We start from the raw sequence: 23361 nt of genomic DNA, 5'->3' as shown, positions 1-23361 counted from the left end.
ACAACAAGAGCAAAATTCCGTCTTAAAAAAAAAAAAGAGTTTTACACACTACCTCTTGGGTAATCAACACATTCCTCTGGAGTATTACTCATAACACTTGATCTATGCAGAATCAGCAAATCCAAAGCTCTGGTATTTTAGAAAAGGAGAGCTTCTGCCCATTATGTGTTTTTCAGGAGTCTTAGATCTGGTGATGCTGTGGCAACATGACCTTGTGTAAACTCTTCCACACTCAAGATTTTGGCTGTGACATTTACCGGATGGTTTTCAGTTCCTTATCACCAGATTCTTCTGCTCTCCCGTGTGCGGGAGAATAGCGCCAACCTACCATGCAGCATTTCCATTTGATTATCCCCAGATACGATCGACAAAACTTGCTTCAAGTGGGACTGCCTGCTCCTTGAATATCTCCCCCTTGTCTCACTCCAAGTCGAATCAGCTTTCTGATTTTCATTTAGTCAGAGTAATAAATAAATATTCGTTTAACCAAATGATCACAAAGGCCTCCGTGCTGATCCACATGCAGGCCCCTCTGCTCTATCCATCTTGGAAGCTGCTGTCAGATCATGGCATTCATCACCACAGTCCCTGCCTAACCCCATTTCTGTGGGATAAAATCCAGACAGCTCACCCTAGCACACAAGGCAAGCCTTTGGAAGCCCAGCCCGCCCCATCTACTTTTCCGGTTTCATTTTCCAGTACAAATTCCTGGCCAGTCTGGCTGCACTCTCCACACACCTCCACACAGGCCTGAAATATCCCCTCTTGGAGACTTGCTCACTTGTTTCCCATCTGAAAGGCCCTTTCTTTTCCTCTCTGCTGTGTAAACCACACACACAGTTCCGCCTGGATCCAAGTCCCACTTGTCTTGACTGCTCCTGTGTTTGTCCCTTGACTGGGCTCCTGCAGGGCCTGTCATCTGTCTTGCTGTTCATCCTTTCCTTACATTTTCTGTGTTGTCATCTCAGTTCTGCTGTGCAAGTTCCTAAAAGGCAGGATTTCATACATTCCTAACTCTCCAGCACAGGGCTGTGTGCAGATTTTTGGATGAAAGTATAAACCTTTTCACTCAACCTGGTTCAATACTTGAACTCATTCGCTACATCATAAATGAACCGTCATCTGTATTAATTGCTTTCTTCAAATAAAATAATTGGTCAGAGGGGATGTAGCCAGCCTCGCAGTATCACAGGTACTGATGCATTCAGGAAAATGTCTGCACATATTGGAGAGATGGGCTATTTGAAAACAGGAATAACAGAATTCTTCACAGTGCCAGGACCACAGCAGGTGAGCAATAACATATTTGTTAAATGAATGACATAAGAGGTTTTGAGCTCAAATCTTTTGTACGTAAATATCTCATCAATGACCCAAGTCACATGGCATACCTCTGTCCACTACCTCCCAAATAACAGGCTTTTGGTCACTCCCCAAATGCCCACCAGGAGGAACCTACATCGACCACTGTACCACACGTCTTGAGAGAGAACAGGATGTTGACGTGGGTGCCGTTGGACACTCCTCGGCAGGAGGTGTTGGTCAGGAAGAGTTCCAGGCCACCAACCAGCTCCCTGGGGATGCTCATTTCAATGGCATTCGATTTGCACAACACAGGGACTGCAGAGAAACGGGGCCACTGTTAGAGCCAGGAAACCTGAATTGGGAGAAAGGCTTTTAGGAGAAATAATTTCACCCTCACGCAACCTGAGCTTTTTGTTCCATCCCCAAGGAAATCAGAGGGGCTGAAAACAAGTTGGTGAATAAAACCAGTATTCCTAACTCCCAAGATTATGGTCAAATAATGTTCCTCAAATATATGGTTCCCTGAATTAGGAAATACAAGGTTCAACTTTCAATTCAACAAACACTGGTTTCAAAGCGTAGACAGCATAACTCTGTGAACTGAAACACTTAAGAAATTAACTTTCAGCACAAACACAATTTACTGGCAATACAGAAAAAGTGCTGCTTTGATATAGGCCTACGGTACATAACGATGCTGCTGTGACTTTACCATTAATTATTGCCTCATAAAACAGAGACAATAAAAACAGTGTTAGTGCACTTGGGAACGGCTTCCAAATTGTCCTTGCACTGCTCAGGAAACCATAACTCTGACTATAAATTTCACCGTTTTACCTTAATATAAAAAATATTGCTTTTCCTTAGCATTTTCCATGTTCTTCTCTAGACTCTGCAAATATCCTAAAGAGAATACTTGAGTACTGTCAGAGTCCAATACATGAAGACATATCATAACAATGGTATAGTGTAAAGAAATCAAAAATAGGTGCTCATTACATATTTATTGGATAAATGAATAAAAATTCTGGACATCAAAAACTAGATTTCCAGGCCAGGCATGGTGGTTTATGCCTGTAACCCCAACACTTTGGGAGGCCAAAGAGGGCGGATCACTTAAGGTCACGAGTTTGAGACCAGCCTGGCCAACATGGTGAAACCCCATCTCTACTAAAAATACAAATATTAGCTGGGCATGGTGGCACATGCCTGTAATCCCAGCTACTCGGGAGGCTGAGGCGGGAGAATCGCTTGAACCTGGGAGGTGGAGGTTGCAGTGAGCCGAGATCATGCCACTGTATTCCAGCCTGGGCAACAGAGTGAGACTCTGTCTCAAAAAAACAAACAAACCCCCCAAAATAACCAGATTTCCAAAAAATAATTCTCAGAGCATTATTAACCCTCCTATCCTAAGTGTGGGGAAAATAATATGTTTCACAGGGCTTTTAACTTAGTTCACTTAGTTTCAAACCTATTAGAAAAGAAAGGAGCTGCATCAATGTCTTATGCTTCCATAGTGAGTTATTAGTCATACAACTAACCATAGAAGTAGTCAAAAATCAAAGGTAGACAGCAAAGGAAAGTTAGTTTTTTGGTAATCTTTTCTTAGAGATCTTCTCTTTTAAATGATTCCAGAGTGATGATTCAGCGATGCACACTGCTCAAAGAGCCATGGTTCTGAAAGATAAGAACTCTGATATACTTGGGGGAGGAAGGCAAAGAATTCTGGAGGAGGAAGAAGTGTAATCGAAGCAGAGTCAAGCCTCCCCCCCAAACCACCGCCCCATGTACTACCTTGGCAAGTGTGGTTATCCTCAGACAGCACCAGGCCCCGGGGACATTCGCACTGGTAGCCTCTCTCAGATCCAAGGCAAGAGTGGCTGCAGCCACCATTGTTATTGTGGCACCCTTCAATGTCTGTGGTAGAAACGAACAGAAAAGAAAATCATCTTGCCATCCTCTACCCCAAGGATTCTGGCGCTTTGTATCAGGGATTATACTTAACTTATGGCAGCATCCCTGGTGCCTAACCTAGTGACTGAGACATGCAGGCAAGAACTCAAAGAATGTTTATGAAATAGTGTAGCTACAAAGACTGATCTTCCAACATCCATAACTCTACCCAGTTAAGCTGGTCAGGAATTTTGCAGGATGTCCTTCAGTTTGGGTTTGTCTAATGCTTTTCTCATGGTTAGCCAAAAGCCATTTCTTAATTGCTGTAACATTTAATCCACTCAATTTGACATTTTATAGAGCATTATTGATGTAAAAGGGACTGACAGAATATAAATTCACCTGGACTGGCTGGCTGGATCCGACTTATTGTGTGGACTGGCTGGGTCACCTGGCCCTCTCCTCACATATCTAGGACAAGAGCACTGGGGGTAAAGGGCTTTGGACTGACAGCACGCTATAAAAATGAGGCCTGGACAGCATGCTGAGTCCATTCAACCAAACCCTGGTGACAGTCCTTTCATGAGATGGTTTTGTTTAAGTTTCCTTTTTTAATGTTTTGCATGTTCAAAAAGCAAACTTGAGCCAAACGGACAAAAGGGAAAAATATTCCATTGAAAACTAAAGAATCTACAAGATGATTTTGAATTTAACAGAAAAAAAAAAAAAGACTTTTGTGGGACTTGGACAACCTCTGACCTAGAAGATAGGACAAAAGTCCTATCTTCTAGGTCAGAGGTTGTCAAAATCTAATCTGCTACACATTATTATAAATAAAGTTTTATTGGCATATAGGCATGCACATTCATCTCCCTATATGGCCACTTTCTCACTACCAGAACAGAGTTGAATAGTTTCTACAGATCCTGCATGGTCCACAAAGCCTAAAGTATTTACCATATGACCTTTGGAGAAAAGTTTGCTGACCCCTGTCCTAGGTTAAAATAATGAAAGGGAATGTTTTCAAATCACCTGAGATGCTCAGGGAAAGATAAAAGCTGATTTTCAGTTACAGCTATAACTCTCTCAGTTCAACAATAGTTTTAAAAAAGCAGTTATTTGGAACATCAATAAATTAACTTAGAATGAATTAGTTTTTGTGAAATGTATACAGAGACAAATGTGGCAATGAATCACTCTTTGCAACACTTTAAAGAGATTAAGCATCACCAGTTTTCATATCTGAATATTCTTAAAGGATAAAAGCACACCTAGGAGCTTTTGAAATGGCTGAAAATTATACATTATACTATAGAAGAAAGCACAAAAATATGCTATAAGATGTTAAAATGAACATTAATAGCACTTTTTTCCTTAAAAATTACCTTCCTTAAGTCATTTTATTTCTCTGAGTCACAATTTCAATATTTGTAAAATGAAGAGGTTGCACTAAAGGTTCACTCAGAATATTTCCACGTCTAAAAATGCAAAGTAAAAAATAAACTGAAAATTTAAATTAGCTAAAAATATTTAAGTCTCTCAGGAAGATAAACCAAAATGTTTAGAATGGATACATCTGGCAAATGGATTGTGGGTCATTTTAATTATTTTTCTCCTGCTCCTCTTTATTTTATTCTACACATTTATGATAAAACAAAACAGGCTGGGTGCAGTAGCTCACACCTGTAATTCCAGTACTTTGTGGGGGCCAAGGCAGGCGGATTGCATGAGGTCAGGAGTTCAAACCCAGCCCGGACAACATGGTGAAATCCCGTCTCTCCTAAAAAAAACAAAAAAAAAAAAGCCGGGCGTGGTAGAAGGCACCTGTAATCCCAGCTACTCAGGAGGTTGAGGCAGGAAAATCACTTGACCTCGGAGGCAGAGGTTGCAGTGAGCCAAGATCGCCCCACCACACTCTAGCTTGGGCAACAAAGTGAGACTCTGTCTCAAAAAAAAAAAAAATTAATAATCATAAATTAAAAATAAGTAAAACAAAACAATAAAAATTACTTAAAAACTAACAAGAGCTGGATTAATGCAGGAACAAAAATACTGCATGTTCTCACTTGTAAATGGGAGCTAAACAATGGATACACAGACATAAAGAATGGACAAACATAAACTATATAAAAATAGACACCAGGAGCCTGGTACAGTGGCTCACACCTGTAATCCCAGCACTTTGGGAAACTGAGGCAGACAGATTGCTTGAGTTCAGGAGTTTGAGACCAGCCTGGCCAACATGTTGAAACCCTGTTTCTACAAAAATACAAAAATTAGCTGGGTGTGGTGGCACACGCCTATAGTCCCAGCTTCTCTAGAGGCTGAGGTGGGAGGATAACCTGAGCCCAGGGAGGCAGAGAAGATGGCCTCACTGTATTCTAGCCTGGGTGACAGACAGAGTGAGACCCTGTCTCAAAAAAAAAAAAAAAAAAAGACACTGGGAACTCCGTAAAGCAGGAGAAGGGAACAGGGTGAGGGTTGAAAAACTACCTATTTGGTACTGTCCTCACTGTTTGGGTGATGGGCTCAATAGAAACCCAAGCCCCAGAGTTAAGCAGTATATCCATGTAACAAACCTGTGCATGTACCCACTGAATCTAAAAAAAAAAATTAAAAAGGGCTGTTGTTTTTTAAAAGAACATGTAATTATCAAATAGTTTAGCTAAGGAAACATATATGTTTGGACTATCAATAAAACGTAAGGGTTATAAGCAGGAATATTAATCCTAAAGTATAACTCACTTAATTTTCATCTTCTGCTAAAATATTTTTTCAGTTATGGTTATTAGGTTTTAAGATTATATGAGGATTAACTGCAATCTTTCCAATAAAGTGCTCATAAATAATTATAAATTTTTTAATGAAATATTTAATTAACATTCAAATATGCAAAGATTATTACATAAAATAATTAAGATTTAAGAAGGACTCTGGATATTACCTCTATTCAATAAAGTTTAAAATACATTTAGTCTTATTATAAGGAACAGTAATTTAATATTCTGGTTAATGGTCTCTCAGTTAATAATGCAAAGTTTGTTACATGAAATAAAATGTGGGCACTAGCCATAATTTTTCCTTTTGGGGTAGTATTTTTATTTTATTTTATTATTATTGTTATTTTTTGAGACAGAGTTTTGCTCTTGTTGCCCAGGCTGGAGTGCAATGGCACAATCTTGGTTCACCGTAACCTCCACCTCCCAAGTTTAAGCAATCCTCCTGCCTCAGCCTCCCGAGTAGTTGAGATTACAGGCGCCTGCTACCATGCCTGGCTAATTTTTGTATTTTTAGTAAAGATGGGGTTTCACCATGTTGGCCAGGCTGGTCACAAACTCCTGACTTCAAGTGATCCACCTGCCTCAGCCTCCCAAAGTGCTGGGATTACAGGCCTGAGCCACCGTGCCTGGCCGAAGTGATGGAATTTTAGTAGTGACAATTTGCAAGGGTAAATGTGCCTTAGAGAAGGGATATTATCTAAGTTTCATATAATAATGGTAGGCATTTCCATTTCAATTATTTGATATACATTATGAGTTCTTTTTTGTTATTAGTTACATAAAATGTATAAAGTCCTATAAAATGTCTGCTATTAAAAATAGATCTAAAAGTAAAATAAAATAATTAGATTTTTAAATTTATCACCCCAAACTGTATTCATCTTCCATAAACACAAAGCATATAGGGAGGAGAGGAAATGGTTCATGTAAACCAGTTTCTCAAATTTCCAAGATGACAAAAATCACCTGTGGAACTTGCTTAAAAACACAAACCCCAAGGCCCCACTTTAGCTCCTCTGAAGCAGAGGCTCCAGGAGAGGGTTGGGAGGGGCTAAGCGTAGAAGCCCCCAGGTGCTTCTCAGCAGCAGGGAAGTTTGGGAAGCACAGCTGTCAGCCAGTGGTTATGCTACTGCCTCTATTACCTGGCCAGTCCAGGTGTGCTCCTTGGACCAGCAGCATAGGTAACTCCTAGAAGTTTAGAAATGTAATATCTTGACCTGATCTCAGACCTACTAAATCAGAATCTGCATTTGGATAAGATCCTAAGTGATTTGTAGGCACATTTTCAAGTTTGAGAAATACCGAATATCCCCACTCCTTTCTTTTTTTTTTTTCTTTTTTTTTTTTTGAGATCTTTTCTATCTGTTGCCCAGGCTGGAGTGCAGTAGTGCAATCATAGCTCACTGCAGCCTCAAACTCTTGGGCTTGAGTAATCCTACCACCTCAGCCTTCTGAGTGGCTGGGACTACAAGCATGCACCACCATGCCCAGATAATTTTTATTTTTTAATTTTTTGTAGAGATAGTGTCTTACTATGTTGCCCAGGCTGGTCTCAAACTTCTCAGTCTCCCAAAGTGCTGTGATTTCAGGCACCTGGCCAGAACACCCTATTTTTATTTCTCATATAAAAATGTGGTTTTCTGCCTCTTGCAAAATTCCCTCCTGTTAAATCCTAGAGACAAAATCAGCACTGAATTCTGTCCACCGTGTGAGCATTCTCAATGTTGATGAACCGCTTATTTCATTTCTTTGCACAGCCAAACTGTTGCTCTCTTCAGGCTCTAAGACAGTTTCCTGAATATCAGAGAATAAGCCAGTGGCTTCCCTTGAGCTCTCGATTTGCGTCCCTTCTTGCCCATTCTCACCTTCACAAGTCTTGCCATCACTTCTTAGCACACGGCCAACCCCACACTCACAGCGGTAGGAGTTTTTGAGGTTCACACAGATCTCACTGCAGCCACCATTGTTTTGCTCACATTCATTTTCATCTGCAGAAGAGAAACCATACCGTTTCCATACTACTGAGTGACTCAGCCTTTTCCCAAGCCCCTGGACAGAATTTCCACATCTTTTCAGGTCCTGTTGATGCACCTTCCACCACCCAGCTCCCCTGTGATCCAATATCATCACTTCCATCCACCTGATCTCCTGAACCATGTTATTGGTCCATCTGCCCTTTGCTGACTGGAAGGTACCTAATTGCTTGCCAATTCCCTTCTCTTCAGGGAAAAACTATGGGAAAATGAAGTTCCTTTTGTGTCCTGGGTACACCTACTTACTGTATTTGTTTTGGTAATTTCACTTTCTCCAATGAGTTCCTGAGAAGTTGCTAAATAAATACAAACTTACAAAGTAAATTGTTTTAAGTCATGAAAGGAGCTTACATTACAGAAGGAAATAGCTGATAAAATATTTTATGAGGCAATTTTCTTTTATAACATGAACAATTGCCCTCAAAATCTGTTTTTTAAATTAGTATATTCTCACATTCTACTTAAGCAATGATTGCTAACCTTTTAAAGAATCTGATGAAGGGTATGGACTCTTGTGGTAAAAAAAAAAAATGCGCAGTTGACAGCAAATTCTACGCCTTTCTTTCTACAAACAAGGAAAAGGAAGCTTGGGAGCTAAATTTGTCATGGCCCTCGGGAATAACAGACCTAGATAGGACTGAGGTTTACACACCCATGAGGTGACAGGAGGCATGACCTTGGCCCCAGGAGAGGAGATAAGCTGTGACTGAAACCCTGCTTAAGTCTAGGACCCCAGAAAATGTATCCCCTCAATGAGACAGGGAGAAGAACTTTGCCCAGTGGCCCAGGGAAGCAATAAGGAAACTTTGCCCAGGGCTCTAGAAGAAAGAAAAGGCTTTACAAACAATGGAAGCCCCAAGCCAGGGCTCTGTCATGGCTGAAGTATGTTTTTTTGTTTTTTTTTTTTTGAGATGCAGTTTCACTCTTGTTGCCCAGGTTGGAGTGCAGTGGCACAATCTCAGCTCACTGTAGCCTCCGCCTCCCAGGTTCAAGCAATTCTCTTCTCCTGCCTCAGCCTCCCGAGTACAGGCTGGGATTACAGGCACCCACTGCTTTGCCTGGCTAATTTTTGTGTTTTTAGTAGAGACGGGGTTTCACCATATTGGCCAGGCTGGCCTCAAACTCCTGACCTTGTGATCCACCTGCCTCAGTCTCCCAAAGTGCTGGGTTTACAGGAGTGAGCCACCACACCCGGCCTGAAGTATGGTTTTATACTTCACACATGGTATGGTGAATCTTGAATGATGAAAAATTTGGCCTGGTCTGATAAAGCATTTGTGATGCCAACAGAAGCATTTGAAAAAGTGCTCTGTGTAAAACTTCCTCAAACCACGTGCTATGGTTTGGATATTTGACCTCTCCAAATCTCATAGTGAGATTTTTTTTTTGAAACAGAGTCTCTGTTGCCCAGACTGGAGTGCGGTGGTGCAATATTGGCTCACTGCAACCTTTGCTTCCCAGGTTCAGGAGACTGTCCTGCCTCAGCCTTCTGAGTAGCTGGGATTACAGGCGTGCGCCACCATGCCTGGCTAATTTCTGTATTTTTAATAGACAGGATTTCACCATGTTGGCCAGGCTGGTCATGAACTCCTGCTCTCACATGTTCCACCTGCCTCAGCCTCCCGGAGTGCTGGGATTACAGGCGTGAGCCACCGTGCCCGGCCTCATATTGAGATTTGATCTCAGTGTTGGAGGTGAGCGCTAATGGGAGGTGTTCAGGTCTTGGAGGCAGATCCCCTATGAATGGCTTGGTGCTATCTTTGCAGAAATGAGTGAGTTCTTGCTCCATTAGATTAGTTTCAGTATGTTTAAAAGGAGGCTGCCACCTCCCCCTTCTCACTTTCACTTCCTTTCTTGCCATGAGATGCACATGCCAGCACCCTTCACCTTCCTCCATGAGTGGAAGCAGCCTGAGGCACTCACAAGATGCTCAGTCTCCCAGCCAGCAGCATCATAAACCAAATAAACCCATTTTCTTTATAAATTACCCAGACTCGGGTATTCCTTTACGGCAACACTAAACAGACAAGGATACCAGATGACAAGAGTGGCGCCCTACAGAAAAACAACCACAACAGAAGATGGTTTGCTGCAAGACACTTATACGAGGAATGATCCATTGTGAGAGAGTGTTGGCATGGTAACTGGAGGCTCTGAACTGGAAATAACAGAATTGTCCAGAAAAATCCATAATACAAGTATTTAAAGAATTAGTAAAAAGATAAAAGAAAGGATAATAACCAAAATCAGTGTGTAAAAAGACAAGGCAGAACTGAAAACACACAAAAACAAACACGTAGAACTTGTAGAAATGCAAAATGTAGTTGATAATATTAAGAATCTTTATCAGGGCCCCTTCTTTCCCTTTCCTCATTATACTGCCTGGAAAGTAGATGATTAGAGGCTCACAGCCTTCGCGGATGTGGACATGGTGACACCTATGCTTGGGTGGGTCCCTTAGAAGCCTCCATTCCAAGCCTGGACTGATTATCTTGGACTGATTTTTTTTTTTTTTTAATATGAGAGAGAAATAAACTTCTACTTATTTAAGCCATAATTATTTGGGGGTTTATTGTTATAGCCAATGAAGATAGATACTCTATGCCCCAGCGGTTCCATTCTTATGGGTACCTGCTAGAGAAAATCTCACATACTTGGTAAGGTATAATTTTTATGTTAATTCTAAGAACACACAAAACAATGCTATTTATTGTTATAGGTACATACGTAAATAATGAAAGCATAAAAATGGGACCAGAAGATCATATGCTAACTTTAAAACAATGATTACCTCTGGAGGGTGAGAGAAGAAAGCAGGATGGAATGGGATGGCTTTACTTGTATCTACAAAATTTTATTTAAAAGAAAAAGGGCTGTGTGTGCTGGCTCATGCCTATAATCCCAGAACTTTGGGAGACTGAGATAAGTGGATCACCTGAGTTTAGGAGTTCAAGACCAGCCTAGCCAACATGGTGAAATGCTGTCTCTACCAAAAATACAAAAAATTAGCTGGGCGTGGTGGCATGCACCTGTAATCCCAGCTACTCGGGAGGCTGAGGCAAGAGAATCACTTGAACCCAGGAGGTGGAGGTTGCAGTGAGCCGAGATTGTGCCATCGCACTCCAGCCTGGGCAACAAGAGTGAAACTCCATAAAAAAGCAAATAACCAAAAAGCAAACAAACAAACAAACAAAAAAAGGAAGCAAAAGTGAACCATAAATATAGGTATATGAGTTTCTGTTATATTATTTTGTTGTATGCTACCTGAAAAAATTATATAGTTTAAAACAAATCATTAAAATTATTATGTTTAAATAAAAACTAAAGGAAAATTGACACATGCTCACAAACACAAAACTCTGTCTATAGTTTCAGAGGATTCACAATCTCCCTAAAATCCCACAGACCCCACACAGGAACTTGGGGCTTTGATAGACAAACATGTCTAAGATAAATTAAGGAAGAAATGTGTATGATATGCTACATTTGATGTTTAAAATTCACCAATAAGTAAACATATTGATATGATTTGGCTGTGTCCCCACCCAAATCTCACCTTGAATTGTAATAATCCCCATGTGTCAAGGGTGGGGCCAGGAGGAGATAGCTGAATCCTGGGTGTAGTTTCCCCCATACTGTTCTCATGGTAGTGAGTAAGTCTCATGAGATCTAATGGTTTTATACATGGGAGTTCCCCTGAACAAGCTCTCTTGCCTACCACCATGTAAGAAGTGACTTTGCTCCTCATTCACTTTCTGCCATGATTGTAAGGCCTCCCTAGCTATGTGGAACTGTGAGTCAGTTAAACCTCTTTATAAATTTCCTTTATAAATCCAGGCTTGAATATGTCTATTAGCAGCATGAGAACAGGTTAATATATATATGTGTATTCATTTTTAAATCTGCCTGTAGAAACCCTGGAAGCAGCATACATAAGAAAATAATATAACTGTTTCCTTGGGATGGAGTTGGGGAAGAGGGAAATGGTCCAAGAGGGTGACTGAGAGCTGGACAGTTTGCTGTATACCTTTTTATGTTGTTTAATTTGGGAAACACTTAAATGTATTACCTATTTAAAAGTTACATTAAAACAAAAGCAAAGAAATGAATGAACAAAAAAAAGCCAAATATTTTTTAACAGAAATATATGAGGGTAGGAGGAGACTTCAGGAACCGCTATCGCCTTTACCCCAAGTCATTTAGCATTAAATCACATATTCAAAATCAACCACATGAGATCCCCAACAACTCCTATGGCAGGGCCTAAACATGCTCCGCAGGATGGTTAGTGGGTTCATTTAGGAGCTTTATTTATTGATTGATTTATTATTTTTTTTAGAGACAGGGTCTTGCTCTTTCACTCAGGCTGGAGCACAGTGACGCAATCAGCGCTCACTGCAGTCTTAAATTCCTGGGCTTAAGCAATCCTCCCACCGCAGCTGAGACTACAGCTACTGCCACCACACCTGGCTAATTTATTTTTATTTTATAGAGACGGGATCTCACTATGTTTCCCAAGCTAGTCTCAAACTCCTGGCCTCAAGCAGTCCTCTTGCTTCATCCTCCCAAAGCACTGGGATTACAGGCATGAGTCACTGCACCTGGCTCACTTAAGAGATTGAAGAGAAAAAGCTTTTCTAAAACAAGAAGCCACCTGGGCCCAGGATGTCGAAACTTCAGTGAGCTGAGATCACACCACTGCACTCCAGCCTGGGCAACAGAGTGTGACCCTGTCTCAAAAACAAACAAACAAATAAACAAAAACCAATAAGCCTTTTTTGCTCCTTTCACCTTAATCTCCTACCTCAATCCTGACCTGTTACTGTTCTTCTTGAGGGGACCAGGGTAGGGCAATCTTCCCCTTTCTCTCTAGATTTGTTTTAAATCTATTTGAGTCTGAATCCAAAAAGGTTCATAACCTTAAAGAGAAAGAGAGATGATCTTCAATCTTGAGATTTTCATCTCTGTTCTCTTCCAGTTATAGACAGCATAATACACAATTCAACAACTCTGGATTTCCTATAGACAATCTCACTCACATTTCTTGCTACTCAGAACAACCAAAATTGTAACAGTGAAGCTAGAGGAGTAAGTCCTTAGATTATTCTAGACCAGGTGCTGTCCAACAGAAATATAAAGCAAGTTATATATTTAATTTAAAATCTTTTAGTAGTCACATTAAAATTTTTAAAAAAGAAACTTAATTTTAATAATATATTTTATATAACCCAATTATATGCAAAATATTTTCACTTTGATATATAACCAGTATTAAACATACTATTTTTAGAGACAGAGTCTTGCTTTGTCACCTAGGCTAGAGAGCAGTGGTATAACCATAGCTCATTGTAACCTTCAACTCCCAGGCTCAAGTGATCCTCCCACCCCAGCCTCCTGAGGAACTGGGACTATGGGCACATGCCATCATACCCAGATAATTTTCATATTTTTTTGTAGAGATGAAGTCTTTCTTTGTTTCCCAGGCTGGTCTCGAACTCCTAGGTTCAAGCCATCTGTCTGCCTCCCAAAGTGCTGGGATTACAGACATGAGCCACTGTGCCTGGCCAAACATCAGTTTTAAAATTCAAATCAAATAAAATCGAAATTCAGTTTTTCAGTCACACTAGCCACATTTCAAGTGCTCCATGGCCACCTGTAGCAACTCTAGTGGAGGGCACAATTCTCCACTGTCCCTAATCATGATACAAATTTGGCATGGGGCTTTCAGTCTAGGCATAAACTAAAAAGCAAGCACCATTCCAAGTGTTTGGAGACACATACTGGGAAAAAGATGGTGCTCTGAGGCAGAAAGAGTTTTTGATTTCTCTTTTTGATCCTAATAGCCTGTTTCTACCTTATGATGAGTTTCTTACCAAAGCATGTCTGCCTGTCAGGGCCTAGCACGGTTCCTGGAGCGCAGGTGCACTCGCTGGTATCTGAGCAGCTGTCATGGCAGTCCTCGTCGCAGATGTCATAAAAATCTATGGAAGGATAAAGATTATCTTTTATGAGAGGAGGAGACCAGAGGACACTCTCTTTTTCATTCTTTTTTAGAGATAGGGGGATGGTCTCCCTATGTTGCCCAGGCTGGCATTGAACTCCTGGGCACAAGCAATCCTCCCACCTTGGCCTCCCAAGTAACTGGCACTATAGGCATGAGCCACTGCATCCAGCTCACCCTCTCCTTCTTGAGAGAGCCCCATAGGTGCAGCCCAGCCTAGATGAGTTTCCAGCCACCATCGAGGGAATTCTCATTGTTCAGGGTTTATATAACCCAATGAAAAACAAAAAACTAGGGCAACTTCTGTCATCTAGATCAGTGATTCCCAACTTCAGATCCATAGGCCCATGAGTGGCCATAGAGTTTCTGCAAATCTAAAACCTCACCATATATGAGCTATAGACTAGGAAAGTGTTATGTCCTACTCTTCCAGTGCTCTATTTTTAAAATGCATACAGACATTAATGGGATTAATAACACAGAAATTAAAAGTATTACTGACATAAAGTGCTTCTTCCCATTATACATCATTAAAAAAATCAGTGGACACTAAACAGAATCCAACCATATGGATGTCTGACTACCTATCTATTAATCAAAATAAAGATCTTAAAAAGGTATTCTCCATACTCAAAAAAGCTGGAAATCCACTATTTAGAGAACCTAAATCAATGTTTCATTTTCTAATGTTTTGTTTGAATGGAATTCAGACAAAATTAAAAAGAACTGATCAAAGTCATAACTTCTTTCCCCTTCTATTTCTTCAGGAATTTTTCAGAAGTTCTAAGAACTTCTGAGATAGCAGAAATCACAATCTAGAGGTATCTTTGGCCCCACATCAATGTTGTTCAGACTGAGATATAGTTGTCACTGTAACTGCATTTCCTATAAGTGGCACTTCCGGACTTCACCCATGGTCTTGTTGGCGGAGAAGAAGAGCACAGGGAAGGTACTCACGACCACAGTAGACATGGAAGCAGACACTGGGCTTGGTCAGACGATACACATAGTAGCCTCCGGGGCAAGACTTGACCTCCACCGTGGTATTCCAGAGGCAGCAGTTCCCATTGAAGCTGGCACAAGCCTGGCGTTGCACAATGCCATCACCTTCTAGGGGGTGACTGCCATTGAGCCAGACAGGTGCGTGGGTTCCACAGTGGTTTTCTGGTATGCAGAATGTGGGCATAGCATCTCCTGCCATGCCCGTGAAGCGGTACCACTCCCCATCCACATGGTTGTCACACAGAGGAGGACCTTGAGACTCATCCAATTGGTGGTCAGTGTTCCTCCAGGGCTCATTCAGGCTGATGTAAGCAGAACAAGGATCTAGGGCTGGAAATGAAAAAGATACCTCAGAGTAACTGGAGTGTTTCAAATCACAGCACCAACAGCCCAAGTCCACCTTCTTGGTCTTGCATTTGAACATTTTGAATTCAAGAGACAAATTAGTTAAGGTCCCTAAAAATAACTGTTTAAGGTTCCTCAAGTTGATTTAAACATGTTGCATAAATGCCTATTTCAAAAGCATTTCAAACCTCAAGTTTAGTGTTAGCATTGAATTAAATTTTTATCCAGAGAAATTACTTGATAGAAGGATAGTTATTCAGACCAAGGGAGATTAGGATTAAAGACTCACTGAACTCTGAATGAGTCAGACCACAATCTGAGTATTTCATTCATAACTGGAGATTGTATTATTATTGTTATTGTTTGTTTTTGAGATAGGGTCTGGCTCTGTCACCCAGGCTGGAGTGCAGTGGTATAATCATGGCTTACTGCAACCTCTGCCTCCTGGGCTCAAGCGATCCTCTCCACTTAGCCTCTGAAGTAGCTGGGACCACAGGTCCATGCCACCACACCTGGCTAATTTTTGTTTTCATTTTTTTTTTTTTGGTAGAGACAGGGTTTCGCCATCTTGCCCAGGCTGGTCCTGAACTCCTGGGCTCAAGTGATCCTCCTGCCTCAGCCTCCCAAAGTGCTGGGATTACAGGCATGAACCCAGCTCTCAGCCAGAGACTGTATTTTGTAAAAGTAATTGACAAACTTGTTCAGAGAAAGTTGATCAGACTTAGAAGGGGTCCTAAAAATTAATTACTGGAGAAGTTGAGAATCATGGTTTGGGAAAAAGAAGACTGAAGAAAATGCATATTGGTTTTAAAAAATCTGAAATAGGCTTGTGGAAGAGAAATTAGCTATTCTGTTACAAGAACAAGAACAAATAGTAGGAAAGCACATTTCACTTCAGTTATCCAGTCATAGGAGAGGCTGTGTCACAGTGCAGTTAGCTTCCAATCCTTGGAAATTTTCAAAACAGTATTCGGCTGGCCATTTGTAAAGAAGATTATAGGTGAAATTTTGCATTATTAGAAAGTTTGACTTGATAAGGAACGTGTAAAGCTCATTCCACTGAAAAGGAAATGACCTCAGGCATGTGTTACCTACTTTGAAATACACAGTATAAGAGCATGTAGTTACTAGGAATATTCTCAAAGTAAATTCTGGTATATATTCTACCAGCTTATTGAAAATATCAAGAATCCTGTGTATTCACAGTTAACCATGACATTATTATCCTAGCTGTTATACAGCAAAGTTTTTCAGGCATATATTTTTAGTGCATAAATTACAAGGACAAATATCTCATCCAAAATATTTCATTACATGTTGTGAAGACTTTGAAAAATAACATTCTGGTCGGGCATGGTGGCTCACGCCTATAATCCCAACACTTTGGGAGGCCGAGGCAGGTAGATCACCTGAGGTCAGGAGCTCAAGACCAGCCTGGTCAACATGGTGAAACCCAGTCTCTACTAAAAATACAAAAATTAGCCAGGCATGGTGGCACGTGCCTGTAATCCTAGCTACTTGGGAGGCTGAGGCAGGAGAATCACTTGAACTCGGGAGGTTGGAGGTTGCAGTGAGCCGAGACCATGCCATTGCACTCCAGCCTGGGCAATAAGAGTGAAACTCCATCTCAGATAGATAGATAGATAGATAGATAGATAGATAGATAGATAGATAGATAGAAAGAAAGAAAAACAACATTTTAATGACTAAAGACACCAATATCTCCAATATTCTCATTGCTTCCCTTAACTCCAGGGAAACTAATTAATGAATTAATGTAGGTAAATTGTCCTTAGAGGAATCTATGAAACTAAGAAATTATAGAAAGGAGCATTGGCCAGAGAGTACTATACTATCCTTCTTAATGCGCAGAGGTTGACTTACGTAACTGATACCATAGGCAAGGAATTCACATTAGGGCCAATACATTTTGTGGGCAGGGAATTCCGTATTAGCAAATAGTACACAACAATTAAATATGAATGGGCCATGATCACTAAATCTAACTTGTCTAGAAAATACTTCAGATTTTTCTAATCTACATTATCCACATTTCAAAGTTAAGTTTACTCTCTAAACTTCAGTCACATGTAGAGAAAGGTGCAGCCCATTGCTCATGGCCCCCAAGAAAACATGGCAATTTGAGACAAGAAAAAAGTGGGATATTGCATTTTCTGGAAAGCAACCCACTTTCTTTAAAATGTCCCTTATGTATCTCAGCTGAGCCCTGCATCACAAGCCTTTAAGGGGAAGAAATATCCTCTGATTCTCTCTCCCCTCAAAAGGGACAAATTTCTTCCTCTGCCCTCCCAGCTGTGGCTTTTTCTTACAAGCGAGGTTTCCAGAGCAACTTCACAGGTGATTATAGAGTCACAGAAATATTTGGTTCTTCTCCCTGTCTCTAATTTTATAAGAAATGGTTAGATACTCAACTTTTAATGGCTTCTGCAGAAACTCCTAAACCTCTCTCAGTAACTATTTCCTGATTTATAAAGTTTTTCCTTCAAGTTAAATGTCATTTCTTGGGCTGTTTACTAAAAGTTCACTTCCTTCCCTGCTGTAGAGGAGATAAGGCATGAGGAGGAGAAATTTATCTACCATCTTCTGTAACCTAACTAAATAATACATATATGTTTTTAAAAGTTAACCATCCAATACTTTCTGACATTAAATGTACCCATCCCACTGTACCCCCTTTGAAGGCAGCAGTCTAATCTAATAGCCTGGCCCCTGGTCTTATATCCTGTTTTCAATCTCGGTGTGAAGCACAGAATCTGGTATCGTGCTCATTCATCCTAAACTGCTGATCTATACTTTTCAATGGTACAGCTTTAAAAAGAATAGCCCTGTGGGTTCCTTCCTGGCCTACCAGAAGCTGCTCAATGGTTTGCTAACAGGCCCGCTTGCCAGCCGTCCCTCTGGCTTCTTCCACCAGGACCACGCAGGGCCAAGGGCAGAGAACTGATGTCTGCATCCCCACCCTTTCGCCCCAAGGCTGTGTCCTCCAACCCTTCAGGTCCTACAGAGAGCCACCCCTGAGTCTCAGCCCCCTGGAACCCTGTGCCTGAGCTTGATTGGGAAGCACCCCCCTTTCCTGCTCCCTCCTTTTTCATCCTCCTCCCTCATCACCCTACTTCTCTTCTCCCTTTCCCATTCCCCGTTTTCCCTCTTCTCTCACTTCCCCCCTCCTCCCAGGGCAAGCACCAACCCCAGCCCCTTAAATTCCCTGTTTATCTTGCTTCTGTCATTGAGCTAAATACCATCCTTGACGTGCTGTGTGCTGGGGGTGGGAGAGAAAAGTCTGGGAAGGGTGAGGGTAATGGAAAGAATGGGGGATACAGGAGGTACTAGAGGGAGAATAGGTAAGGAGAAGGGTGGAAAGAAAGGGGAGCGGAGATTTTTGGGAGGACAACTTTCTGAGGGACCCTTGGGTTATTGGCAGCAGATATGAGGTGATTAATGACAGGTAGCTCAAGCATATTTTTTGAACAGTTTTGCATTTACAGCATAGTTGAGATGATAGACAAAGAGATGCCATATATGCCACACCCAGCGTCCCTTGTTATGGCACATTACCTTTAGCCATACGTTAGTATGGTACCTTCGTTGCATTAATGAACCACTGCTGATAACTTATTAACTCATGTTCACATTTATTCAGACTTCCTTAGTTTCTACCTACATCTTTCTGTTCTGGGATCCCATCCAGGATCCCACATTACATTTAGGTGTCAGGTCTCCTTAGGATCTCAAGTCATTTTTTTTTTGAGATGGAGTCTCCCTGTGTTGCCCAGGCTGGAGTGCAGTGGTGCGATCTCGGCTCAGGGCAACCTCCACATTCCGGGTTCAAGTGATTCTCCCCGCTCAGCCTCCCAAGTAGCTGGAATTACAGGCATGCAACGCCATGCCCAGATAATTTTTTTTTGGTTTGATATTTTTAGCAGAGATGGGGTTTCACCATGTTGGCCAGGCTGGTCTCGAACTCCTGACCTCAGGTGATCCACCAGCCTTGACCTTCCAAAGTGCTGGGGTTATAGGTATGAGCCACTGCGTCCAGTCCCAAGCCTATTTTTAATGTGTATCCTTTAAGGTGCTAGAGCAAGGCCCAAGTTACCATGAAAAAATAAATCAGGATCAACTAAATACCGAGCTACTCAAAAGTGTCAAGAAGGATGGTTCTCTCCATCTCACCTCCCACCTGCTCTTCCAGTTACCACTTATATTCTACTAGAAAAAAGAGGCAAGAGAGAAATCTGTTAGTAACTGGAATTGAAACTTTTCTTTGCCTGGTTGGCCACTTTTGCATCAAGCCTGAGGACAGAGACAATTTAGGATTCACTCAATCTGTGCAAAAAGTCTTATTTTCTGATATAAAGACTAACGAGTTTGGTTTATCCAGATCTGTGCCCCTCATGGCAACAGACCTTTCAGTCCCTTGCCTTCATTAAAGAACAACTCTACACTCAACTTTAAAAATCTTTTTTTTCTCTTCAAGTTGGAACTATAAAAGTGCCTAGAACACAAAGAAGTTAGAATTCTTTTTACACATACTCCAGGAAGTATTTAGCTAGTGGAAAGCAGTGGGATATGGCAGATCCATGGAAATTTTGGATGTCCAGGCAAGAGGCTAAATGGAAGCTGTAACAGAAATTCTCTGGAAATCTATTTTCAAGGGTTACCAGGGACTTTTCTTACATAATTCTAGAGCTAGCATTTAAGGTACTGGAATCTAGTTCTTAATCATCTGTACCTCATAACAAATTGCCACAACAAAAAGTGCATCGTCCCAAGTTCTTGACATGACACTCACCCACGGGCGACATGGAGGTGCCTGTGATGAAGAGGCAGATGAGAAGCAGAAACGGAGTCATCCTTCTGGACCAACCGCCAGGAACACACTGGAAAATCTTCTTAATACTGGTGTTCCTTTGTCCCCTTCTCTTTCAAGCACTTTTTTTTTTTTTTTAAAGGCCTCTAGGCTCTCATGAGAAAGACGTTATCAGCACTGGTACGGGTGTTATCAGAGGAAGAGGATGAGGATGAGTTGGATAAGGTGTCCACAGCTCTGGCCTTGGCCCCAGAGAGAAGCACTGCTTTACACTGTCAACAGGGTTCCTTTATTGATAGTTTTCTTTAGAGGGGGGAAAAAAAAAAAACAACTTCATAATCCCTCATCCTCCTATTGTTTTCTCTCTAGAATTCCCTGCAACGAAACATCCAGTATCTTATCCTGAAGGGAACTCTAAATGAGGGACATCCCTTCACATCAAATTCTTGCTTTGTGACTTCTTGGAATTGATTTCACAATGTTGCAGCCATAGCATTGCACACTAAATGAGAATGGATAAAGCCAAATAGCTGAAACTGTCTTGGTCAGATGGTTGAGGAGCTTACAACAGCACACAAAACAAAGTAGTAAGGACAGGTATGGGACAGGGACAGTATTCTCTTGAAATAAGCTCCTGAGTTTGTTTTATTACGGTCTTTGGCCTCAAAACTCCTGCAAGAAACAAGGTTTAACAAGAAACAAGGTTTTTGCCCTTTCATTTTTTATTTTTATTTATTTGTTTATTTATTTTGAGACAGAGTCTTGCTCTGTCACCCTGGCTGGAGTGCAGGGGTGTGATCTCGGCTTACTGCAACATCTGCCTCCCGGATGTTTACCAATTCAAGTAGCAATACCTCATGTTTTCATCCTGTCTTTGCCCCCAAAATTAAAAAATGGTTTAATGTGATTTATTTCACTAATTCTCACATTAAGATGGGGTAGGAGCTTAAAATTAGAAACTACTCATTAACACTCTGGAAAATTAAATGTCAACATTTACTAAAGTTTCACTTTTAGACAAAGGAGGGGACATGTAGGGACTGGTATATTACATGTCACAGACATGGTATATTACATGTCATCGACACAGCCTTAGGAATTAGAGGTTCGGAGTTTGCTAGCTCCTTAACATTCTGCAGTGTTGTCGACTCCTGAGAATTAGCAAGCACTATCACTGAGGATAATGTAAAGGGGAAGGATAAAAAGAGGGGTAGGGAAAAGTTGCTCTTTAAAAAAAAATACTGTGTTAAACAAGGATCTGAAGGAAACCACAACTTTTCTATTCCAATCTTACTTTGACTTGATACTTTGGGCTTCTATTATTTCTGCACTTGCTTTTATCTGTGTAACTTTTCCCAGTAACCACAATCCTAGTGACTGGAAAAGGAATAGTATCGTTGGGAAGTCATCCTTAAACTTGTTTCCATAATCTCTTAGCACAATTTTTCTTTATTCAGAGGTGGGGTCTTGCTATATTGCCCAGGCTGGAGTGCAATGGCTATTCATATGCACTCCATAGCACACTGCAGCCTTGAACTCCTTGGCTCCATGGATCCTCCTCCCTCAGCCTCCCCAGCAACTGAGACTACAGGGGCACCATGAGCCTGGCTTCTTAGCACAATTTTTAAACCAAATTCAGTGACATTGAAATGATAATGGCCCCTTTCCTCTAAGGATGTCTGTTCAATTAAACATCAGTGGTTACTGGGGCCAGGTGCCATGCTAATCACTTGTTTTTGACAATGGCAAAGGTACAAATGGTCCCCAGAAGCGCAGGGTTTATGGTCAAGCAAGGGGTTTCCATTGATCTAAAATTGTAGTTAGCTGCTTTATTACTAACATTAGTGGGACACGGGCAATTTGACCATTAGCTTGGTAAGTTGTGGTTTGATGGCAGCAGTGGATGACTCTGCTGTCTCACTGCAGGGTAGTGCTGCTAAGAATCAGTGCTTTAAACAGAAAAAACAAACCCCCACAACTTCCTGTCCTTAGGAAGCCATCTGAGGGCTTCATATGTGTTGCAGAGAAACAGAGGACGTGTGCATGAGATAAACTCAGGCTTGTTACCAGGATTGATTGCTGGAGTCAAGGACTTTTACCAGATAGCCTTTGGTTCTGTAAACAAAAATTCCCAGGATGGTAAGATTTTTTTTTTCTCCCTTATTTTTATTTTTTCCTTTTTAGTTGACCTGCCCTTTCATTTTTTACTTTTTTTTTTTTTTTGAGACAAGAGTCTTGCTAGGCTGGAGTGCAGTGGCGTGATCTTGGCTCACTGCAACCTCTGCCTCCCAGGTTCAAGCGTATCTTCTGCCTCAGCCTCTTGAGTAGCTGGGATTACAGAGATGTACCACCATACCCAGCTATATTTTATATTTTTAGTAGAGATGGAGTTTCACCATGTTGGTCAGGCTGGTCTCGAACTCCTGACCTTGTGATCCACCCGCCTTGGCCTCCCAAAGTGCTGGGATTATAGGTGTCAGCCACCATATCCAGCCTCATTTTTTACTTTTTATGAAGAAAAATTTCAAATATATAGAACAATAATGAACAGCTAGTTATAATTACTAACATTTGTTCAATCTCATCTCATTTACATACCAGTATGCATTTCTAACATATAGTCTTTTTTTTACATAATCATGATGCTTTTATTACAGCTATGAAAATCTATAATAATTCCTTACTTCACACCTAGTCCATATTTAAATTTCCCAATAGTTCCAAATATTCCTTTTTATTGCTGGATTGAGTGAGGATTCAAACAAGATTTATATGTTGCATTTTGGTTGTCACTTAAATTTATTTTTATTGGCCGAGCGCAGTGGCTCACGCCTATAATCCCAGCACTTTGGGAGGCTGAGGTGGGTGGATCACCTGAGGTCAGGAGTTTGAGACCAGCATGACCAACATGGCGAAACCCTGTCTCTACTCAAAATACAAAACTAGCTGGGTGTGGTGATGCATGCCTGTAATCCCAGCTGCTTGGGAGGCTGAGGCAGGAGAATCGCTTGAATCTGGGAGGCTTGAGCAACAGAGGGAGACTGTCTCAAAAAAAAAAAAAAAATTATCCACCATGGTTTTCCCTTCTTCCTTCCATTCGTTGAAGAAACCCCACCATTTGTCCTATAGAATGTTCCACATTTTGGGTTCGGTGAATTGCTTCTTTGTGGTGTC

The 23361-nt window shown here is 41.2% G+C and overlaps 2 protein-coding genes across 3 annotated transcripts in view; one reads left to right on the top strand and one right to left on the bottom strand.

The window, feature by feature from the left end:
• Window positions 1-1789, top strand: part of PLA2G12B (phospholipase A2 group XIIB) — a 43042-nt gene extending 41253 nt beyond the window's left edge. The window contains exon 5 of the transcript XR_001821753.2: window positions 1449-1789. The gene's annotated coding sequence lies outside the window, so the exon portion shown is untranslated. The remainder of the gene's footprint in view (window positions 1-1448) is intronic.
• The window catches only part of OIT3 (oncoprotein induced transcript 3), a 40570-nt gene extending 18171 nt beyond the window's left edge, over window positions 1-22399 (bottom strand). For both annotated transcript variants that reach the window (XM_017518543.2, XM_017518545.2), the window contains exons 1-6: window positions 20170-22399; window positions 14970-15344; window positions 13885-13992; window positions 7844-7966; window positions 3100-3222; window positions 1460-1620 (exon numbers count right to left, since the gene is read on the bottom strand). In XM_017518543.2, the coding sequence (XP_017374032.1) occupies window positions 1460-1620; window positions 3100-3222; window positions 7844-7966; window positions 13885-13992; window positions 14970-15344; window positions 20170-20230 (951 nt within the window). In that variant the 5' untranslated portion in view covers window positions 20231-22399. The remainder of the gene's footprint in view (window positions 1-1459; window positions 1621-3099; window positions 3223-7843; window positions 7967-13884; window positions 13993-14969; window positions 15345-20169) is intronic.
• Between the last annotated feature and the right edge of the window lie 962 nt (window positions 22400-23361).

This window comes from Cebus imitator, unplaced genomic scaffold (genome assembly GCF_001604975.1).
Source record: "Cebus imitator isolate Cc_AM_T3 unplaced genomic scaffold, Cebus_imitator-1.0 Scaffold686, whole genome shotgun sequence".
NCBI lineage: Eukaryota > Metazoa > Chordata > Mammalia > Primates > Cebidae > Cebus > Cebus imitator.
Note: the sequence above shows the minus strand (reverse complement) of the source record. Positions and strands in the feature narration are given on the sequence as shown.